The 18,351-nt window shown below is 49.5% G+C and overlaps 1 protein-coding gene across 1 annotated transcript in view; it reads left to right on the top strand.

Annotated features, from left to right (window-relative positions):
• Window positions 1-18,351, top strand: part of LOC142567730 (acetylcholinesterase-like) — a 153,787-nt gene that overhangs the window by 59,147 nt on the left and 76,289 nt on the right. The window contains exons 3-4 of the mRNA XM_075677904.1: window positions 5,194-5,546; window positions 6,361-6,651. Of these exons, the coding sequence (XP_075534019.1) occupies window positions 5,194-5,546; window positions 6,361-6,651 (644 nt within the window). The remainder of the gene's footprint in view (window positions 1-5,193; window positions 5,547-6,360; window positions 6,652-18,351) is intronic.

Below are 18,351 nucleotides of genomic sequence, written 5' to 3'. Positions count from 1 at the left end.
GAGGCGAAGCACTTGCCTGCTTCGAACGCGGCGATTTAGCTGCGTCGGCGGCGGCGAGGCGCAACGCTGCGCGGCGTTGCTCTTGGGCGCGGAGGCCTGGCGTCTGCCAGGAAGCATCCGAAAGTTCTTCGGGGGTCACCTCTTGTCCTTGGACAGCGATCTCCATGGCGGTGGGCAGCCGGGAGATGGGCGACGAGGCGGCGGCGGGCGGCCGGGTGGTCGTCCCTTCGTCTGCGCGCTGGCGTGCGGGCGGCCGCACTCGAGCTAGGCCGGATAAGCCTAGGTCGGCGCACGGCGGGGTCAAGTAAAGCCCCTCAATTTTTCAAAAGTAGCGCCATTCTTAGATCTTTCCGCCACCCCGCTCACCCTGGCGCTTCCTCCCCCATGCCTCCTGTCTCCCCAGCTTTCTCCGCTCCCCCATTGGCCAATCTGTGTCACGTGGAAGCAGGCGCCGCGCTTTTGTATATTTTTTTCTTTCCAGCACGCTCTGACCTCCATTGTTGGGCCTGCGCGACGAATGTACGGCAGGCGGACTGACGGAATACGTTAGCGTAATAGAATGTGTTAGGGCCGAGAACTTAATTGCGATGCCGTGCTGCTGCGCCTTCGGTTGCCGCAACACACAGCGAGGGCAAAAAGCTTTTTGCTTTGCCATCCGGCGGGCGCAACGCAAAAAGAAAAGTGTGGATTCACAGGGTCGGGCGGGTTGACTTCGAGGAAGTGGCAAAGAACGCACGGCTTCGTGATGTAAGTGCCACGGCTCCACACAACCTCTTCTTTTGAGCCTAGTTGACACCTTCCGCTTCGAAAAAGTGTATGTGTTCATGCTCTGCGTGGTTTTTAGCGCGTTCAAGTTGACTTTCTTTTTTTCGAATGTGCTCTCTTTGTTTCACGTAGTTTCGTCTTGCGGTGAAAGTGCACACATCTGCAGCTGGCCTGTGACATAGAAGCGACTTTATTCTGGGTGTGTTTTGAGCTCCACCATAAGTTAGCACATTCTCGACGCTTTTGCAAGGCTCACTATGACTTGTGCATGCAGTCTTTTACCTTCGAATGTACGCCCGCATGTATTGATTTGGTTTGTGGTGATTAACGTTTTTAACGTCCCGAAGCGACTAAAGCTCTGATGGAGGTCGTAGTGCATGGCTCCGGATAACATTATCTAGGTCGCCAGGGGATGTTTAACGTGCACTTGGATCGTAGAATCGTAGGTGGGCCGGTAAATTCCTCGTTGGCGTTTCAGAATTCTCGCGCGGGCGCGCTAGCGCTGCTTTAGAAGTGTGCACCTCAGCGCGATTGTATTTCTTCAATATATTTTATTTACTAGTTGTAACAGCGTGTCATTATTTCGTACTATTGACGGCGCCTCCAGGGCACCAAAGCTGCAACGAGAGCACCAAAGCTAGAACCAGGGCTGGATGGGGCTCGCCGAAGCCTGTGCATGCCAAGGGAGTATAAGATAGACTGTCCGCTATAGCGGACAGCCGATTTTGTATGCGACCACTCCCTGCGCCGCCAGCTTTATTGTAATGTCACGTGCTCCTCAGAAGCCTCCGTTAGCCGTTACATGTGCCCTCCTGGAGCAGTACTTGTAAAAAAAACAATATATCGTCACGATTACCAAAGCACCCCGCAATGAAAAAAGTGGCCCTGTTGCCAGGCATCGCTGACCGCAGACAGTCGAAATCTCTCATGCGCCGGCCGACCAAAAGTATCCTGCAGGTACGTAAATGAACCTACGAAACCACTTACACATACTTTCATGCTGTCAAAACCTGAAACTTCGGTAATTACGCGCATGTTTGAGCACACCGCGTGCTTGCGTCGTGTTTCAGCAACACGAACTCTCACCGTGCGCGCACTTTACGCCTTAAATATGGCTTGAATAATAGTCATTTTCTCTATTTCTTCCACAATTCGAACACGACATATTTAAGGCCAGTTACCGACTGACGAAGCAACATCTGTATTGAAAGAACTGCTCCGCAGGGCTCGATCAAGCTTTTCCGCGGATTTCTTGCCGTCGTCTGCTACGGCAGGCCCACCACCGGCGGCGCCACCGTCGAGGCCGCGCCGAGCGGAGGAGGAGGGAAGTGAATGGCGCTACTTTGGGAGATTAAGGGGCTTTAGGGTCAAGGGCTTCCCAAAACTCTCCTGGGCCACCCCGGGCGAGTATTGGTATACGATTGGTATCGAAATGGTCCTGACCCGCTTCACCCACTTGTGAAGAAACTGTACGGATAGGGATAAAAGAACCGGCACGAGGGCCGAAAATTGGCGCATCCGACGTGAGGTGCGACTGCTCTCGACGCCAACGCCAGCGTCCCCCGCGATGCAGCGAGAGGCAGCGCGCTGGTGAATGCCGCCGCGCTTTCACGCTCCAGCGTTTTGACAGCGAGTGTGCACGGTCATCGAGTGCGATGTGTTCATATTGGCTTGTGCGAGCATTGCACAATTCTTGTTAATTCAGTTAGTAAGCGAATGTTTACAAGTTGATACGGTCTATAAAACTACTATCCATTCTTCGCATAGCTGTCTACAAATTTGCTATCTCAATCGATGCTTCGTATTTCAGGTGAAACTGGGACTTTATTTATTTATTTATTTATGTTCTTATTTATTTGTTTGTTTATGGTACCCTCAAGTCCACCAGCATTAGGAGGGGGCATTGTGATAAACAATCAAGTGTTAACATATTGTTATTCTCCTGGTCATGCATTTTAGCTAAATGTAGCATATAACGAGATACAGACAATAAATAAAAACAATATTAGGTAGCTTCTCAGTGCCTCGTAAAATACGAAACATTCGCAGCAGACACAAGAAGCTGTAAAAATGAATTACTGTAAAATTCCTATATGTAAACAAAGTTAGCTAACGCTGCGCGAAATTGTGCATTGATATTGATACACCTCAGCCGGGAAGGTGGTTCCATCCTCTGAAGTACGCGGGATGAAACACAGCTGACAGGTTTTCTTCGGCACAACATCGGTCCAAAGTTGTGAGGATAATCGACACGAGGAAGGGGAATGAAATTATTGCGTGAAGCCGGGTGGTAGTAGATATTAAGGAATAAGCATAGGCGTCAGGATTTACGATGGATTGCTAGAAGGCTTAGTTGCAGCGATTTTTCATATCGCTGGTGCTTGCTTTACGACAATAGTTGTTTAAATCAAAACGAGTAGAGGTGTTTCGAACCATTTTAAAAGCTTAAACTAGGTTACTTGTGTTATGATCCCAAATAGATGAGGCGTAGTCTATAGTTTACAATAAAATTGAAACAGCGCTAAACGACAGGACCAGAATGAGGAGGAGACAAACACGGCGGTGATCACGGACGGTCTCCTCCTCATTCTGGTCCTGTCGTTTAGCGCTGTTTGAATTTTATTGTTATCATGCAACACCAACTCGTCCAATCCGCTGCCCTTCTTCTATAGTTTACTCCGGACTAATGTTTTATAAAGGATGAGTTTGACAGATGCAGGGGTGGAGTAGAAGTTGCGTCGAAGGTATCCAAATATACTGTTAGCGCTGCTGATTAATTTGTTAATGTGAGCCATCCAGTCAAGATCTAAAGTAATGGGAACACCGAGATATCGATAACATGTTACAGACTCAAGGAAGGAGTCTGCATATATGAGGCATTGTAACGAGTCGAAGAACCAGGCCCTAGTTGGAGTGTTTGTATGCGATGTAGATAGCGAGCATGTCACCGAGGGTTCAACTGACGCATTCCGTGGTGCCACTCGTCTGCGAATGATAGGAGGCGCATGTTGTTGCGTTCTCCAGGGTAGCGTATCCCACCGCTGTTGAGTTGTTGCGACACCTGTTTATCGAAGCTCGACCGACGTTACTATTGGGTAGCGTGGCGTTGTTGGCGGGCTGCGGGCATCCGGTAGACCATGGCGACCAGGCAACGATGAGACGGCTTCTAGTGCGAAACTCGCACGGTTTATTCAACGGTTGGTGAAAGATTAGAAGAGAATTAATTTAAAAAGTACATTGCGGGGTCCCTTAAATAGGCCCACTAAAGTCGTAGGCGGTATCTCGCTCACGTCAGCGTCACGTGATATGGACTGACTTCCACGGTACTTGGCGACGTCACCCACTCATCCGGCGACCTTTCATGAGCCCGCAGGGGCAACCCACGGAGTAGGCGGTGAATCCCTTTTCTTTCGCGCGTCGTTGGTTCGCGGAAAGGGCATCTGGTTGTGGATAGGCGGCTGATCCATTGTCCCAGTTGACGTCTTCACGAGCATGCCTCTGCTGGCGGCAGTCCGCGGGTCCTGGGAACAGTAGACAGCTGATCTCTTTCGCGCGTTGCTGGTTCGCGGAAAGGGCGTCCGGTTATGGATAGGCGGCCGATCCATTGTGTCTGCTGACGTTGTAAGAACTTGTAGGGGCTTGATCCTTTCTTCTAGACGACGTTGGTTCGCGGAAGTTCTCCTGTAGAGCTTGACAGTTCGAGGAAAGGGTCCCTCTAATGTCGCACACACACAAAGGGGCCTGAAAGCACTGCGGGGCGCCAGCCAGACCGGCAACCCCTTGAGACAACCACAACAAATTGGGAATTCACCCTTCGTTTCGATGAGGCATGGTGGTCGAGCATCCTTTTTGCACGGGGTGCTACACGCCAATCGTAACAATGTGCGATGAACAATAGCGCATTAAGGAAGTAGTTCTTTAACGACTTGATACAGGAAGGCGCAGCTTCTCTTCCTGAAGAGTTCATGAGGCGTTTAAGACGAAGGCAAGAAATGGCGGAAAATAAAGGCACCGAGCTCCTGCGTTGTAGCAGTTGGGAGAGCAGCAGTATCTACGTAAAGTGTTAAGTGGTCGAAGGCGACTCTGATTCATGTGTTGGTTGCTGGACTTATGGGAAGTGATCGAGGCCAATACGATCAAAATGAGGATAGCAGGGTTTGGAGGTCGCCGGCCGACAAGTATGGTCAAGATTTGTGGCGCGGACATTCAGGGCGAGAGCGAAGAAAGGCCCAAACGAAGGCGTTTTGGCAGTAGCCTGCCAAGCCGCAGCTTTTGCATGTGCGCTCCCTGTCATCATACAATGCATACAAAGATGCGAACGCTACCAGGTATTCACAGTGGCGAATGTAATCGCAATATGCTGAGACAGCGCGGTTGCTGCAGCGGGAATACAGCTGGTCGGTTGCGCATAACACGTTTCTTCTCCAGGCGTGGGACGGCACTCTGGACGCGAGCAGCCATCGTACGGGATGTCCGCAGCTGAACGCGAGTGGCGGCGGTCTGCTGAGCGGGGACATCAAGTATGGCGAGGACTGCCTCCACTTGAATGTGTGGACGGCCGAGGGGAACCGGAAGCGGCCGGTGCTGGTATGGATTCACGGCGGGGGATTCAACTACGGCTCGGCCTCCTACGACAACTACACCGGCGCCGTGATCGCAGCCAAGACGGGCCTAGTGGTGGCCTCGATGAACTACCGTCTCGGGGTCCTGGGCTTCCTCAACGCCGACACGCCCGAGGCGCCCGGCAACGTGGGACTGCTGGATCAGAACCTTGCTCTCAGGTGAGTGCACTTTGCATATACGTTCTTCTCGCGTGACCGTACAACATACCTCAAACAAGGTCAATCTCGGATCAAGTATGCTCATTGTAGGAACAGAATACACAGAGCGCTAACTTCAAACATGTGTCCTGTTCTACATTGGTGTCCTAGTTATGCTACAGTGAACAATTTCGTGCTGACATTCTTTCAAGCGCAAAGCACATTTCATGAGTCAGTCACATAAATATGACCAGTTTGCCGGTGTAAAGCGGCTTCTTGGGTGAGCTGGCTCGTAAGGAATAAGCAGAAATCATAGCGCAAGAACACAAGGACATTGCGCAGGATTAGCGCCGGTCGTATGCATTGTCTTGTCTTATTGTGCCATGCTTTCTATTTTTGCGGAGCAACTTGTTAAGAGTAGCGAATGATGGTGAAGACGATTATGAACGGTGTGATCCCGATATCGCACAAATTCATTTACGATTACTGCCATAAGCACGCTTATTTCACAAGCGTGACAATGCTAATATGCTTACTTTCAGATATACACGTGTAATAAGTTTCTTTTAGGGCTCGTGAAACGGCTGTAATTGTAGTGACGCGTTATTAACGCAAATTATGAATTGCGCCTCGATGATGCATGGTAGGACGTCGATACCAAAAAGCACGCGCATATAAAAGTGGGGCGCTCACAGCATAGTTCGCAGTCGTTTTATTTTTTACGTTATGTTCACTTGACTATGTGGCGGTTTTAAATAACTCCTTAGCCCAATACGCTCTGGTGTATGACGAGCTGGAGATGCGTCAGTGCCGGCAGCACAGTTTGGACGTGCAGGTGGATCAAAAAGAACATCCGGAACTTCGGCGGCGACCCTACGCGCATCACCCTGTTCGGGGAGAGCGCAGGGGCCATGGGTGTGCACGCGCACCTGCTGTCGCCGATGAGCCGCGGCCTGTTCCACCGGGCGATCGCCATGAGCGGGGTGATGGGCACGCCCGACTTCTCTGAGCCGGTTCACCGAAGTGTCGCCAAGGGGGACGCCGTGGCCGCCATCGTCGGCTGCCGCTCGGCCGGCGTGACTCTCGACTCCCAGCCGGGATCGGTCATCGGCTGCCTGCGGGAAAAGTAGGTCATGCGCGCTGGCTCTGCTGGGTCGGCAGAAATCGATCGTGCTCCACTTAAAATCGGATCAGCTTAGCGTCGGCTTATGGGGGCGTCGTATTGACAGTGAACCTCTATAATCTGCACAAGCGTCTGTTTCATCATCATCATCATCATCATCATCATCATCATCATAATCTTTTCTGTCCACTGCAAAGGACGAAGGTCTGTCCCTCCGATTACCCCTGTTCTGCGCCAACCGATTCCAGCTAGCGCCTGCGAATTTCTTACAGCACGCCTAGTCCTCCGCCGTCCTCGACTGCGCTTCCCTTCTCTTGGTACCCATTCTGTAACCCTAATGGTCAAACGATGATCTTACCTGCGCATTACATGACCTGCCCAGCTCCATTTCTTTCTTTTAATGTCAATTAGTATGTCGGCTATCCCTGCTTGCTCTCTCATCCACACCTCTCTCTTGCTGTATCTTAACGTTATGCCTAACATTTACCGTTCCATCGCTCATTGCGCGTCATTAACTTGTGTGTTTTTATCTAGATCGATTACTCACAGAAGATCCTGATCGTAAGAGGAAAATTCACAGAACAAAACAAAATAATAAACACGGCAGATCCACGCCCTGCGGGAATCGATGGTATGCGAAGCATTCTGCAGCGAGCCCACCAAGTTAACGAAACGACCATGAGAACACCAAGACGTAGGTGGCTGTTTCCTGACCTACATGACACGCAAGTCATGACATTCATGTAATGACCCTTCATTTGTGTTGGTCACGCACTCCTGTCGTACTATGCCAATTTTGGTACATACCAAGTTAACGAAACCACAATGAGAGCACCAAGACGTAGACAGCTAGATAGATATTGTCAAAGTGGCAAACGTTCGCCAAAAACTGCTTAGCACTTAAAATTCACAGACAATTACGATACTCCCTAATGTGTAAATGTGTAATTTGAGTGCAGCTTATGCATGTTTGCATTTCGCGATATATTGGCTAGCGCGGAACTTGTCTCGTGCGGCACGTTGCAAACGGAGCCCGTGGCGTAGCAGCTATTTTTCGAGTGGTATCGGCAAGCCCACTTTCCTGCCTTCATCCTTTTATATATATATATATATATATATATATATATATAAACCCACATATGCTACCTGAAGGCATCAATGTTGCCGGATTCGAGACCCTCGTTATGTAATAAACGAGAAGAAAGGGGGTTAACCGAGGGGCCCGATTTTATTAGTCATAACATGAGTAGCCAACAAACACTGACACCAAGGACAACATAGGGGAAATTACTTGTGCGTAATAAATGGAATGAAGAAACGCTAAATTAATGGAAATTAAAGTGGATGAAAAAACAACTTGCCGCAGGTAGGAACCGAACCCACAACCATCGCATTTCGCGAATGTTGTGGGTATTGACCAGTTGTCTTCACCCAAGATAAAATCACGTTCTCGTGACGCCTGCGGCAACAAGGACGTTCCGCGTCCGCCGCCAAGGTCTGTGAGTGGTGGCGCTGGCTAACACTCCCAGGGTTCTACTAGTACACATAAATACCCAAGAAAGTGGATGGGGAAACAGCGCCGCGGTAGTTCAATTGGTAGAGCATCGCACGCGAAATGCGAAGGTTGTGGGTTTGGTTCCAACCTGCGGCAAGTTGTTTTTTCATCCACTTTAATTTCCATTAATTCATCGTTTCTTCATTCCATTTATTACGCACAAGTAATTTCCCCTATGTTGTCCTTGGTGTCAGTGTTTGTTGGCTACTCATGTTATGACTAATAAGATCGGGCCCCTCGGTTAACCCCTTTTCTTCTCGTTTATTACATAACGAGGGTCTCGAATCCGGCAACATTGATGCCTTCAGGTAGCATATGTGGTTTTATTGACCAGTTGTCTTCACCCAAAAAAATATCACGTTCTCGTGACGCCTGCGGCAACAAGGACGTTCCGCGTCCGCCGCCAAGGTCTGTGAGTGGTGGCGCTGGCTAACACTCCCAGGGTTCTACTAGTACACATAAATACCCAAGAAAGTGGATGGGGAAACAGCGCCGCGGTAGCTCAATTGGTAGAGCATCGCACGCGAAATGCGAAGGTTGTGGGTTCAGTTCCCACCTGCGGCAAGTTGTTTTTCCATCAACTTTAATTTCCATTAATTTATCGTTTCTTCATTCCATTTATTACGCACAAGTAATTTCCCCTATGTTGTCCTTGGTGTCAGTGTTTGTTGGCTACTCATGTTATGACTATATATATATATATATATATATATATATAATGTCAAGAAAAGCGTATTCTTCATAATATATACAATCATACCCTAAGAAGCCGACAAACAAAGACACTAAGGGGAAGTTACTTGTACTTACTGAGTTAAAGAAATGATAAATTAATGTAAATGAAAGTGGGGGCATAAAAAAATGGCGGGCGACTCTAACCTTTGACCAAGGTGTCTCTTAGCGGCGCTCGCACCTCGGCGTTTAGGTTAAAGGGAAGCTGAAACACTTTTAGAAAAAAAAATGAGTTCTCTGCGGCATTCTACAGTTTTGAGTCCCCTGAACACGAATATCTGGTTCAAAAAGGGCGGAAACAAACGCAAGCGTCTGTTTTTTCAAGAAAACGCGCACCAGCGCTTCAGGGCATCGCGCGAACGCCGCTGTTGCCCGTGATTGGTCGGGGCCGCTGTGACGTCATTCGCGGCAGTAGCCGGTCGGCGCCGCCGTTTCAGAGCGTAGCACGCTGTTCTGTTCTGGCTTCATAGCTGAGTTGTAAACATTATGGAACGTTCTCGCTGTCTCGGACAGCTTGTATTTTCGCCGTACATGTTCGAACCGACAGCCGATACGGAAAACGATGGCGGCAACGGCGGCAACGACGATGTTGAGTGTGCCAACAGCGAGAGCGATGTGTGAACCTTCTCGCGCGTTGGAAATCTTAGCTGGTACGTATGTTTTTTTTTCATGTAGCTGCACGTTCCAATGACGGGAGAAAAAATGCGCTAAAGTGTCACTGGAAACTTGCTGCTGGAAGAATCACGAAGCACTAACTTCTCATTAGATTGTAAACACGGGTGCAATTCCGCGATGTCAAGCACCTTGCCGCTGCTCGTCTAAAGTCCCGTGGTTTTTTGAGTGTTGATACATGATCGCGAACATAAGTGCCGCGTTTCAAAGCGCGGACATGCAGTGCTGCGAGGTACAGTACTGGAAGTTGCTTATCATACACATCCAGAGATGGCCAGAGGTATTATATGTGCAATATTCATACTATGGCTCGACGACTTTGCGATTGTGGCTCGATCAAGAATCGGTATGCGTGCTCCATGCTAGTGTTGACATAAAGATATTAGGCGGTTTAGCACCGCCGTGTGGTAAACACGATAACTGCAACCGAACGTCGAATGTCACTAGGCAAGCCTGTACTCCATTTCATACCTCAAGTGCAACGCTGTGGAAGCTACGCACGAAGTCCGGTCACCAAAATTTATTACTGCGCGCATTTCCGTCTATGCTTCGCAGCGTGCCAGCGGCGTTTGCTCGCGCGAGCATGCACATGAAGCTGCCGCGACGGGCTGAAATTAAAAAATGCCGAAAAGAAAATTGATTTAAAAGAACGTGTTAGCAGCCGTATAAGTACACGGATTGTTTCTATGGGTAAATTCTTTTTTTTTTATTCAGAACTGAGCTTATATATGGAAAATTTTCTAAAAAATCAGGTCAAGAAACACCGAACTTTTTCTAAGTGCGAACGCAGCCACTGCAAGAAGTATCTCAAGCCTCCACAGCGTTGCACCTGATGTATGAAACGGAGTATGGCAACGCTAGCAACAACGCGTTTCCGCATTTGTCGTAAGGCTGTCCGGCTATCACGGAAATGGTCCGAGCACAGCACACTTGATTTCGTCGGCACGAACTTATCTCTCCTCACCGCACGGAGCCACTGCGCTGCAAGCTTCTTGTCCGTCGGGAACCTGTGAAACACCACATCGTCTCGCCCGCCTGTGTTCGCGCAGCCGAATGCTGCACAGAACGAGGGCATATTTGGCGCCCTTGGCTGTAGGCACTCATTCAGCACAGAAGGAAAGAACAGTTTACGAAAATCACAAAAGAAAACAAACGTGAGCGGCGGCGGCAGCAGATCTCGTAGCGTCGTTCAGTAAAGAGCAGGACGGAAATAGGCATGCCCGCACATGCCAGCACATGCCTGCACGCCGGTCCGGCAGCTCGGTCCCCGTGAATGACGTCACTCTTGCCGGTTCTCTCCTCTGGCAACCAACTCACCCGGCGCTCCGGGAAGCGATGGGGCGTGTCCGCGGGGGTGATCTTAGAAAGCGATTTCCGCCCCTTATATTAACAAAACGAAGAAAAAAATTTCGGAACCGTAAATTATTAGGTCTGTTCTTCCCAATCCCAGCAATTCATGGAAATTGAAAACCGTTTCGGCTTCCCTTTAAGCGAACGCCTTTCCCCCGGCACGATGCGGGGCAGCGAGGGAGGGGGAGGAGAAAGCGCGCGCCACCTTGCGGGGCGTAATGCTGTAGCGAGAGTTGCACGAAGTGCATCTTATGCTAGAGCACTGCACGGGCCCGCTTTATGAAGCCCGAGCCCAGGTCAAGCCCGTGATAGCAAACCCGGGCCCGGGCGTACATGGCCGAGTCCAGCCCAGCCTGGGTCAGGCCCGTGATTCCAAGCCCGGGCGCGCGTGTTCATGACCAGGCCCGGCCCCGCTAGACGATATTTGTTGTTGTTGTAGATGATGATGATCATTGATGTCTTGCGCTTTGTATAGCGGGCGATCAGACGGAAAATCTGGTGTGTACATGCATCGAAATGTTGCTTTACCCGCGGTGGTAGCTCAGCGGTTAAGCTGTTGCGCTGTTAAGCCCTAGGACCCGGGTGCGATTCCCGCGGCCACGGCGGCCGCATTTCGATATTGGCGAAATGCGAGAACACCCGTGTACTTATATTTAGGTGCACATTATAGAACTCCAGGTGGTCGAAATTAATCCGGTCCCCACTATGGTGCGCTTCGTAATCATATTGTGGTTTTGGCACGTAATACCAAGGAATATAAATGAAATGTGTTACATGTACATAGAGTACATGAAAAGGCATTACAATAAAAGTATAGTGACAATAAAACATAGCAACAAAATTTACTTAAAGGGAGTGTACAACTAAAATGGAATGGGGATAGAAGCAAACCCGCGACATCTTCTTTGATGCTTTTTTCTACACTCGCGTTGGAAACATTATTTACACAATTTTTTAAAAGAGGCTTTTGAATAATAATTTGTTGCAGCAAGATAAAAAAGCTTTTCATATATCATATTTTTATATTTCATCAACAAAAGCAGATGAAATATAAATCGTCCATATTCTAACGTCGACATGGAAACGTAATCGCCACGTACAATATAATTTCATAATCAACCTGTCCCGCACCATACTTGATGCTATTCCAGATAAAATGTTTCTCCCTTTTTAATGAAATAAAGATAGAAAATACGCTTAAAATAACACCCAGTGACACAAAAAGACCTTACGCGAAAACGATGCCACAGGAATAGGAGTCTGAAAAGGCCAGCAAGAGGCAAAAATTTAGATGGTCTTGTGCAAAAACAGCAGGTTGTCCAGGCGGCTTCAAGCAGGTCCTCCTCTCTTGGAGTACGTACCCAGCTGCACTAAAATTGCGCTCGCTACTGGCGCTCGTGCATGGGATGTAAAGTACTTTTTTGCAAGAAGTGAAAACCCTCGGTATTTTCTACACTGGGCTTCACACCATTCAAGCAGTTTCTCAATGTCGCCAAACGAGTCACTGTCCCGAAGGTGACTGTCAAGCTCACTGTCGGCTGGCTGAGTTTCCGCAGCATCGTGCCACTCCTTAAATTCGTCAAGGAATGTACGCTTCGCCGGGGGTTCATTACCCAGCTGCTGAGTGCTCGTTTCTCCTTGTCGAAAACGCAGATGTACATCAATCAGCAGTTCGCGCACTCTGTCGTGAACAGTTTTCCTCTCCTGCTCATCGAGCACGCGGAAATGGCGGAAAGGCGGCCACAAGAACGTTGCGATGTTGTGAAGCTCTCCTACGGGCATTTTTATTTGAAGAAATTCTAGCGTCCTCGACTTGAGCTTGCACACTTCTGGTGAGTCTGTCGAAGCAGCAGTAAGGTGCTTCTTCAATTTGGTGTAGTACATCAATACAAGGGGCAGCGTTACAAGCTTTTCGCTGGCCTCCTTGAAGGGCTCCTAGAATTCGACGACCTCCGTCAACAAGGCCTTATTGACGTCTTCCAAAAGTAGATTGCCCTTTGAATCCAGGAGGTTCTCTACCGCATCGTATTGAGTAAGCACGGACTTCATCATGGCGAGCTTCGAATTCCAGCACGTGCATATCTCCTGGCACACCGTGTGGTAGCTGGCTCGTCAGTCCGCTCTCTTTTAAAAAAGCCACAACGGCCTTCACTTTTTGCAGTTGTTCCAAAAGGTCGGGCAATTCCTGAGCGAGGTAACCGTCATCAAACGCGTTCCGAAGAACGATGTTCAAGACGTGAGCACAGCAGTTCATTCTGGCATACGGACGCAGCGCGCTAATTATGTTGGCACCCTGGTCTGTCACGAACACCACATTGCTTAACATACCTTCATCATTCTCCAACTTAGCGCTCCTTCGTACAACCTCTTTAGTGATGTTCCATCCCGTTTTTCTCTCTGGGGGAAAGTCGCTAGTGAACGAAACAAGGCTCCTCAGTTCCCATTTCACACTCACGTAATGCACCGTTGCCGTGATATAGGCTGCTTGTACTCGTCGGTCCACATGACAAGGGCCATCGAGCAGCGACCTTCCTTCATCGGTGGCTGGATCTCAGGCATCACCGCTTCTCGGAGTTCGTTTGCAACTTCGGACACCCCGCGAGACACCGTCGTAGGATGCGGAATAACGGTCTTCGTGGATATGCTCCCGTACTTGGCACTGATAGCAATCAGTTCGCCGGCATCTTTTAGCAATCCGTCGTCGCAAACAACGTCAAATTGCCGCATATATTTTGCTCACCACTTGACGCAAGCAGTCGTCAGATTCCCCTTAACGGTAGATGAAACCTGGGGTTGCTTCGTCGTCGCAAACAACGTCAAATTGACGCATATATTTTGCTCACCACTTGACGCAAGCAGTCGTCAGATTCCCCTTAACGGTAGATGAAACCTGGGGTTGCTTCTCGGTGAAGAACGAGGTAATGGCAGCGGTGTCATCTGAAGCCTTGCACTTGTGGCGGTTCAGGTGCGACGTTCCTGCCTTGCCGCCATCATATGCGAAGAAAGCTCTGCAGCTTTCGCACTCCACATGCCTTACTGGTGATAGGGTGTGCACGCCAACAACTTCCAGGAAATGTTTCTAAACCTGGCTTTTCTTAACTTGCTTGGAGACAAGCTTTAGCTTCCCGGGCCCGGCAGCGAGTTTATCTCTTAATACAGCTGCATTATTCATGGTGCCGCGTGTACAGGAGACAAATTACGAACTGTATAACGCCTGTAACCAACACATTAAAAGCATCAACGCGCTCTGACGAGCTACGACAGAACAGCCAAAGTCTTATTCCCTCTCTTTTTCAGTATATGGCGACATTGGTCCCATGTTACGCACGAAGCAGTTCCTCGCAGGAGGTTCCTTATGGGTAGGCCGCGCTCTGCGCATGCTCCGCTTAGCCGGCTGTCGCCTAGCAAAGGAGACAGTTTCTTAGGTGCTTCTTTCTTCGCGCGCCTCTCTTTTAACTCAGCGGGTTTACGTTTCGTTCCGCTCGCGGTTTCCGCCGTTGCGCCAGCGGAGCGGCGCGCGAAAGAAGTTTTAGCCCGGCGGATCACTCACCCGCTCCAGCGGAGTAAGGAGCGGAGGAGCGGAGCGCTCTGCTGCACCACCTAGCGGTCAGAATAGGAGTCACTGAGAAATGAATTTGAATTACGCTTGTTTTTATAATGCAAGAGATCTTGAATAAAGATATAGTACATGCTAACAGTGCGTTATTTGTTAATAGTGGTGTTTCCGATGCAATAGTGACGACGTTGTATTACCAAATATGCTAGCTACTGCGTCTGCGCGGTCAAGCCGAAACCATCGAGCAAGCCCCTTCATCGTCCGTTTTCACAAATTGCCGCGGCTTCATGCTGTGCACGATGCCGAGGAGCATACTACAGGACCCGCTACTCCTGTCACGACAGTTCCTCCACTTTGTGTAATTATGCGCGGCTCGTAGTTAATCGCCCGGGCATAGTCGGAGAGATCTTGCAGGATCTGCTCTTTCTCAGCATATTGCTCCTCGGTGCCAGACCTGAATAAAGGCAAAAAAAATCGTGCACGTCACGTTAACAAGTGCAGAAGCACGCACATCATTTTGGTTTTATCAGAAAGCAAAATACTCGCTTTTTAAGGTTCTTGGCGTCCTGTTGTCGCCAGTACCCCATTAGGAGATCCACACGATCTTTCGTGCCGCGCAGCGTGAGCTCGCGGCCCACCGCTTGCTTGACGTTCGCGATAACTGAAATCCATTTAAGATCATCGCCAAATGGGGGGGGGGGGGGAGGTGGCTTGTCGCAGCGACTTCACGCAGCAGAGTGAGGTCTTGTTGAGCCGTAAAACACCTTCGGACCTTTTTTGCTCGCAGACGGGTCAGCGCCGCAGTCGCCGTCGTCGATGAAGAACTGCCGGTGTTCATATTCGCGGCTGCCATCTTGCATTTCCCATTCGCAACTCAAATCAACATTAGGGGGCGCTGCGAAGCCTGGCCCGGTCTGGTTACACTGTGCAGTATGGTGGCTTTACGGAGGTCCCCATGTACGCTGTCCTTGGTGAAAATATTAAGTTTGTTGCACTGCGATGTTAATTCGCGCTGTTTTGTGGGGGGAGGACGGGTAGTGGACGCCGAGCACCTCATTTTAGTCGGTACCAGTGGTACAGTGAGTAATTAAGTAGAAGTGGTCGCGCGTGTGTGCAAACCTCCGGCGTGACAGCGGACCCGCACGAGATTGTGGTGAGAATCGCCGACGCATTCCGGGACCCATCGATCGTGGAGGCAAAGTGCTCGTGCACTGCTGGATTGTCGCAAAAGTGCAAGCACATCTCGGCTGTTTCTCCTGGCACCTTATCCTGGAACATTTGGTGTAGTTGTCAGTCCCTTTAATGTTTCATCTCTACATTGCGTTTCAATGCTGTTCATATTACAAAGATCGTATAAAGTGAAATGTTCATGTGCGTGCACGGTTGTAAGCAGAAGAGATCCTATTATGTGCCAAACTGCAACTTAGCTTCACCTTGTGCTGTGGCGCTTGAGGTTACCTATCACAATACATATCCTGCTTTTTTCTCTTTTTTTTTGCCGACATGACTGTTCTCCTATGGCTCATACGTTATTGTTTCACAATTTGTGCACGAGCAACTGCGTGATGTCAGTGGCGACTCAGGCAGAACTCATGAAACCAACTTTTGTTGTCTTTGTTTGTGCCCTTCTTAAAGGGGCCCTGAAACTGGCATGCTGCATAATATAGATACCACGACCACCACAAGCTCTGTTCGCAGGACGATCAGACAGCCGTGTGTATTTATTGGTCTCTGTAAGTGATGTAGCTCCAGTCGTCCATCTCGCGTTTAGAGAGTGCCACACATGCCTGAACCACAAGTAGCAATGTGTAAAAAAAAAAAAAACTTGACCAGGACGTGTGCCGTTGCCATGCTTGCGTGGCAGCCTGCCTCGCAAATCTAGCAGCTATGGCGCCGGTCGTGCTGCGCTATGGTTTCGGAAGTATTAGTTAGCCTGAAGACATTCCATACTTTTCTGGCTAGACATAAAAAGTTCTGATGTTACTTCGTCACAGCAGCCAATGGAGAAGAAAGCTTTATCGCATCAGCTGACTCGCGCAAGCAAAGGTTTGAGTGCTCAGCTGCTTGATCCGTAACAACCATGGCGACATTTAGCGCTAATTACATAAATTTACCGGATGCATCTCAGCGCCGAGTCCTCATCCGCATGTGCATTTTTAAAAACACATAGGCGGCTTAGTCGCGCGTGCGCCGGCAGTATGCGCACACAACTCGTATTACAAGGCAGCTTCCCTCCCACATAATTCTTGGCGGTGAATGGATAATATTTACCTTTCGTATCGTTCGCTTGGTGCGGTGGCATTGGAAGTGGCTTGGCGGTGGTATTGCGAAGGAAAAATAGTTGATACATATGCCGGATGGTGCATGCTATTGCTCATTTTGTTTCGACGAAATGTCGACTGCAGATTCTGCTGTTTGGTACTGGCTGCCACGGCTGACCGCCTTCACTATCGAATAAACCAAGCACACACGCGAAATTCGATTTAGAAACCAGCCCGACACCGCTTCACAGGGCGACAAGACGGGAACTTACTCCGCTCGCCTGACTGCTTGGATCCAACACCGCTGGATGAGGGAGGATACATCCTCTCTCATCCCGACGTAGTTGTGGCACTTGTATACGCAACAGTATCGGCGGCGTCCTTTCGTTTTCCTTCGGCTTTCAGCGCACGCAACGCCACTACCAGTAGCAATTTTCGTTCGCGGCAGCGGCTGCATTGTGCACATTCTGACCGCCGGGGCGGCGCTGCAGGCATCGTGGGAACTCCAGCGCTGTTTCCTAACACCCTACGCTGGGCAGTGCTTTCCAGCGGGCGTTTCCAGGGGTGCTTGTTTGGATTTTGTGGCGAATGGACGTGCTTTTCGGGGCACGTGGCGGCGACGAAATCATGTTTTTGTGCATGCTTTGAGTTTGCTTCTGTTCTTTATTTGTTTTTTATTTGCTGTTTTTTTTGCCGTTAAATAGTAATGGTGTGGTTTTTTTTCTATCTTTTTTTGCCTCTTGTATTTCGGGTACGCGGGTGTGCTTCGTGCACATTTGTTTTGCAGGATGGTTAGAGCGTCCTTTCGTGCCACGTGCTCCAACACGTGCAGCCGGGTGGGACGTTGAGTTTGTAGTCTTTAAATGGTAGCTTGGAAGTGGCAAGACAAATAGCTATTAGTGGTTTTACTGTGCTTGTTTTGGTAGAAAAGTGAGCGCGTGGCCGTGTGGTTGAGCGCGTGCGAGAGCGTGTCATACCTTCGGTCTCCGCGGCATTGATTGTTTTGAAAACTGTGGTGAGAGTTGCTTTGCGACATTTTGAGGATTTGGATCCTGTGCGTATCTGTTTTTGCTCAAAGGCACGTGCTCTGCATTGATATAGTATTATAGTATTTGCAACAGTAGTAGCATTACTACAGTATTATAGTATTTGCAAAAAGCCGTGCAATACATGGTGAGAAAGCCGGTAAAGCAGGCAGTACGCGGGGGGTCCCTCAAATGCAGATGAGGAGACGGACGGATGAGAATGGAGAGGGCGTCGAATCAACCGGCATACAATGTGATGCCGATACTAGGCTGCAGAAAATGGACGCTTTCCAGAAAGAGCTTCTCAAACAGGTGCAAGAGCTCAAAAATGAGCTAAACAGGGAGCGTGATAGAAGGAAGGAAGTTGAAAAGAGATTTGAAGCAGCCGAGGAAACGCTGAACAGGGCCGCCATTGTGACCGAAAATGTGCGTGACAATGGAACACAGACCCCCGACGCGACAGGCGAGAGAGGGTCAGCGAAATACGTGGAACGCATGCAGGGTGATGAAGGGTCAGCTGGAAAGAGCGGCACCGACCTTGAGGCCGCCACG

This window comes from Dermacentor variabilis, unplaced genomic scaffold (genome assembly GCF_050947875.1).
Source record: "Dermacentor variabilis isolate Ectoservices unplaced genomic scaffold, ASM5094787v1 scaffold_14, whole genome shotgun sequence".
NCBI lineage: Eukaryota > Metazoa > Arthropoda > Arachnida > Ixodida > Ixodidae > Dermacentor > Dermacentor variabilis.
This window is presented reverse-complemented; position numbering and strand designations above follow the sequence as displayed.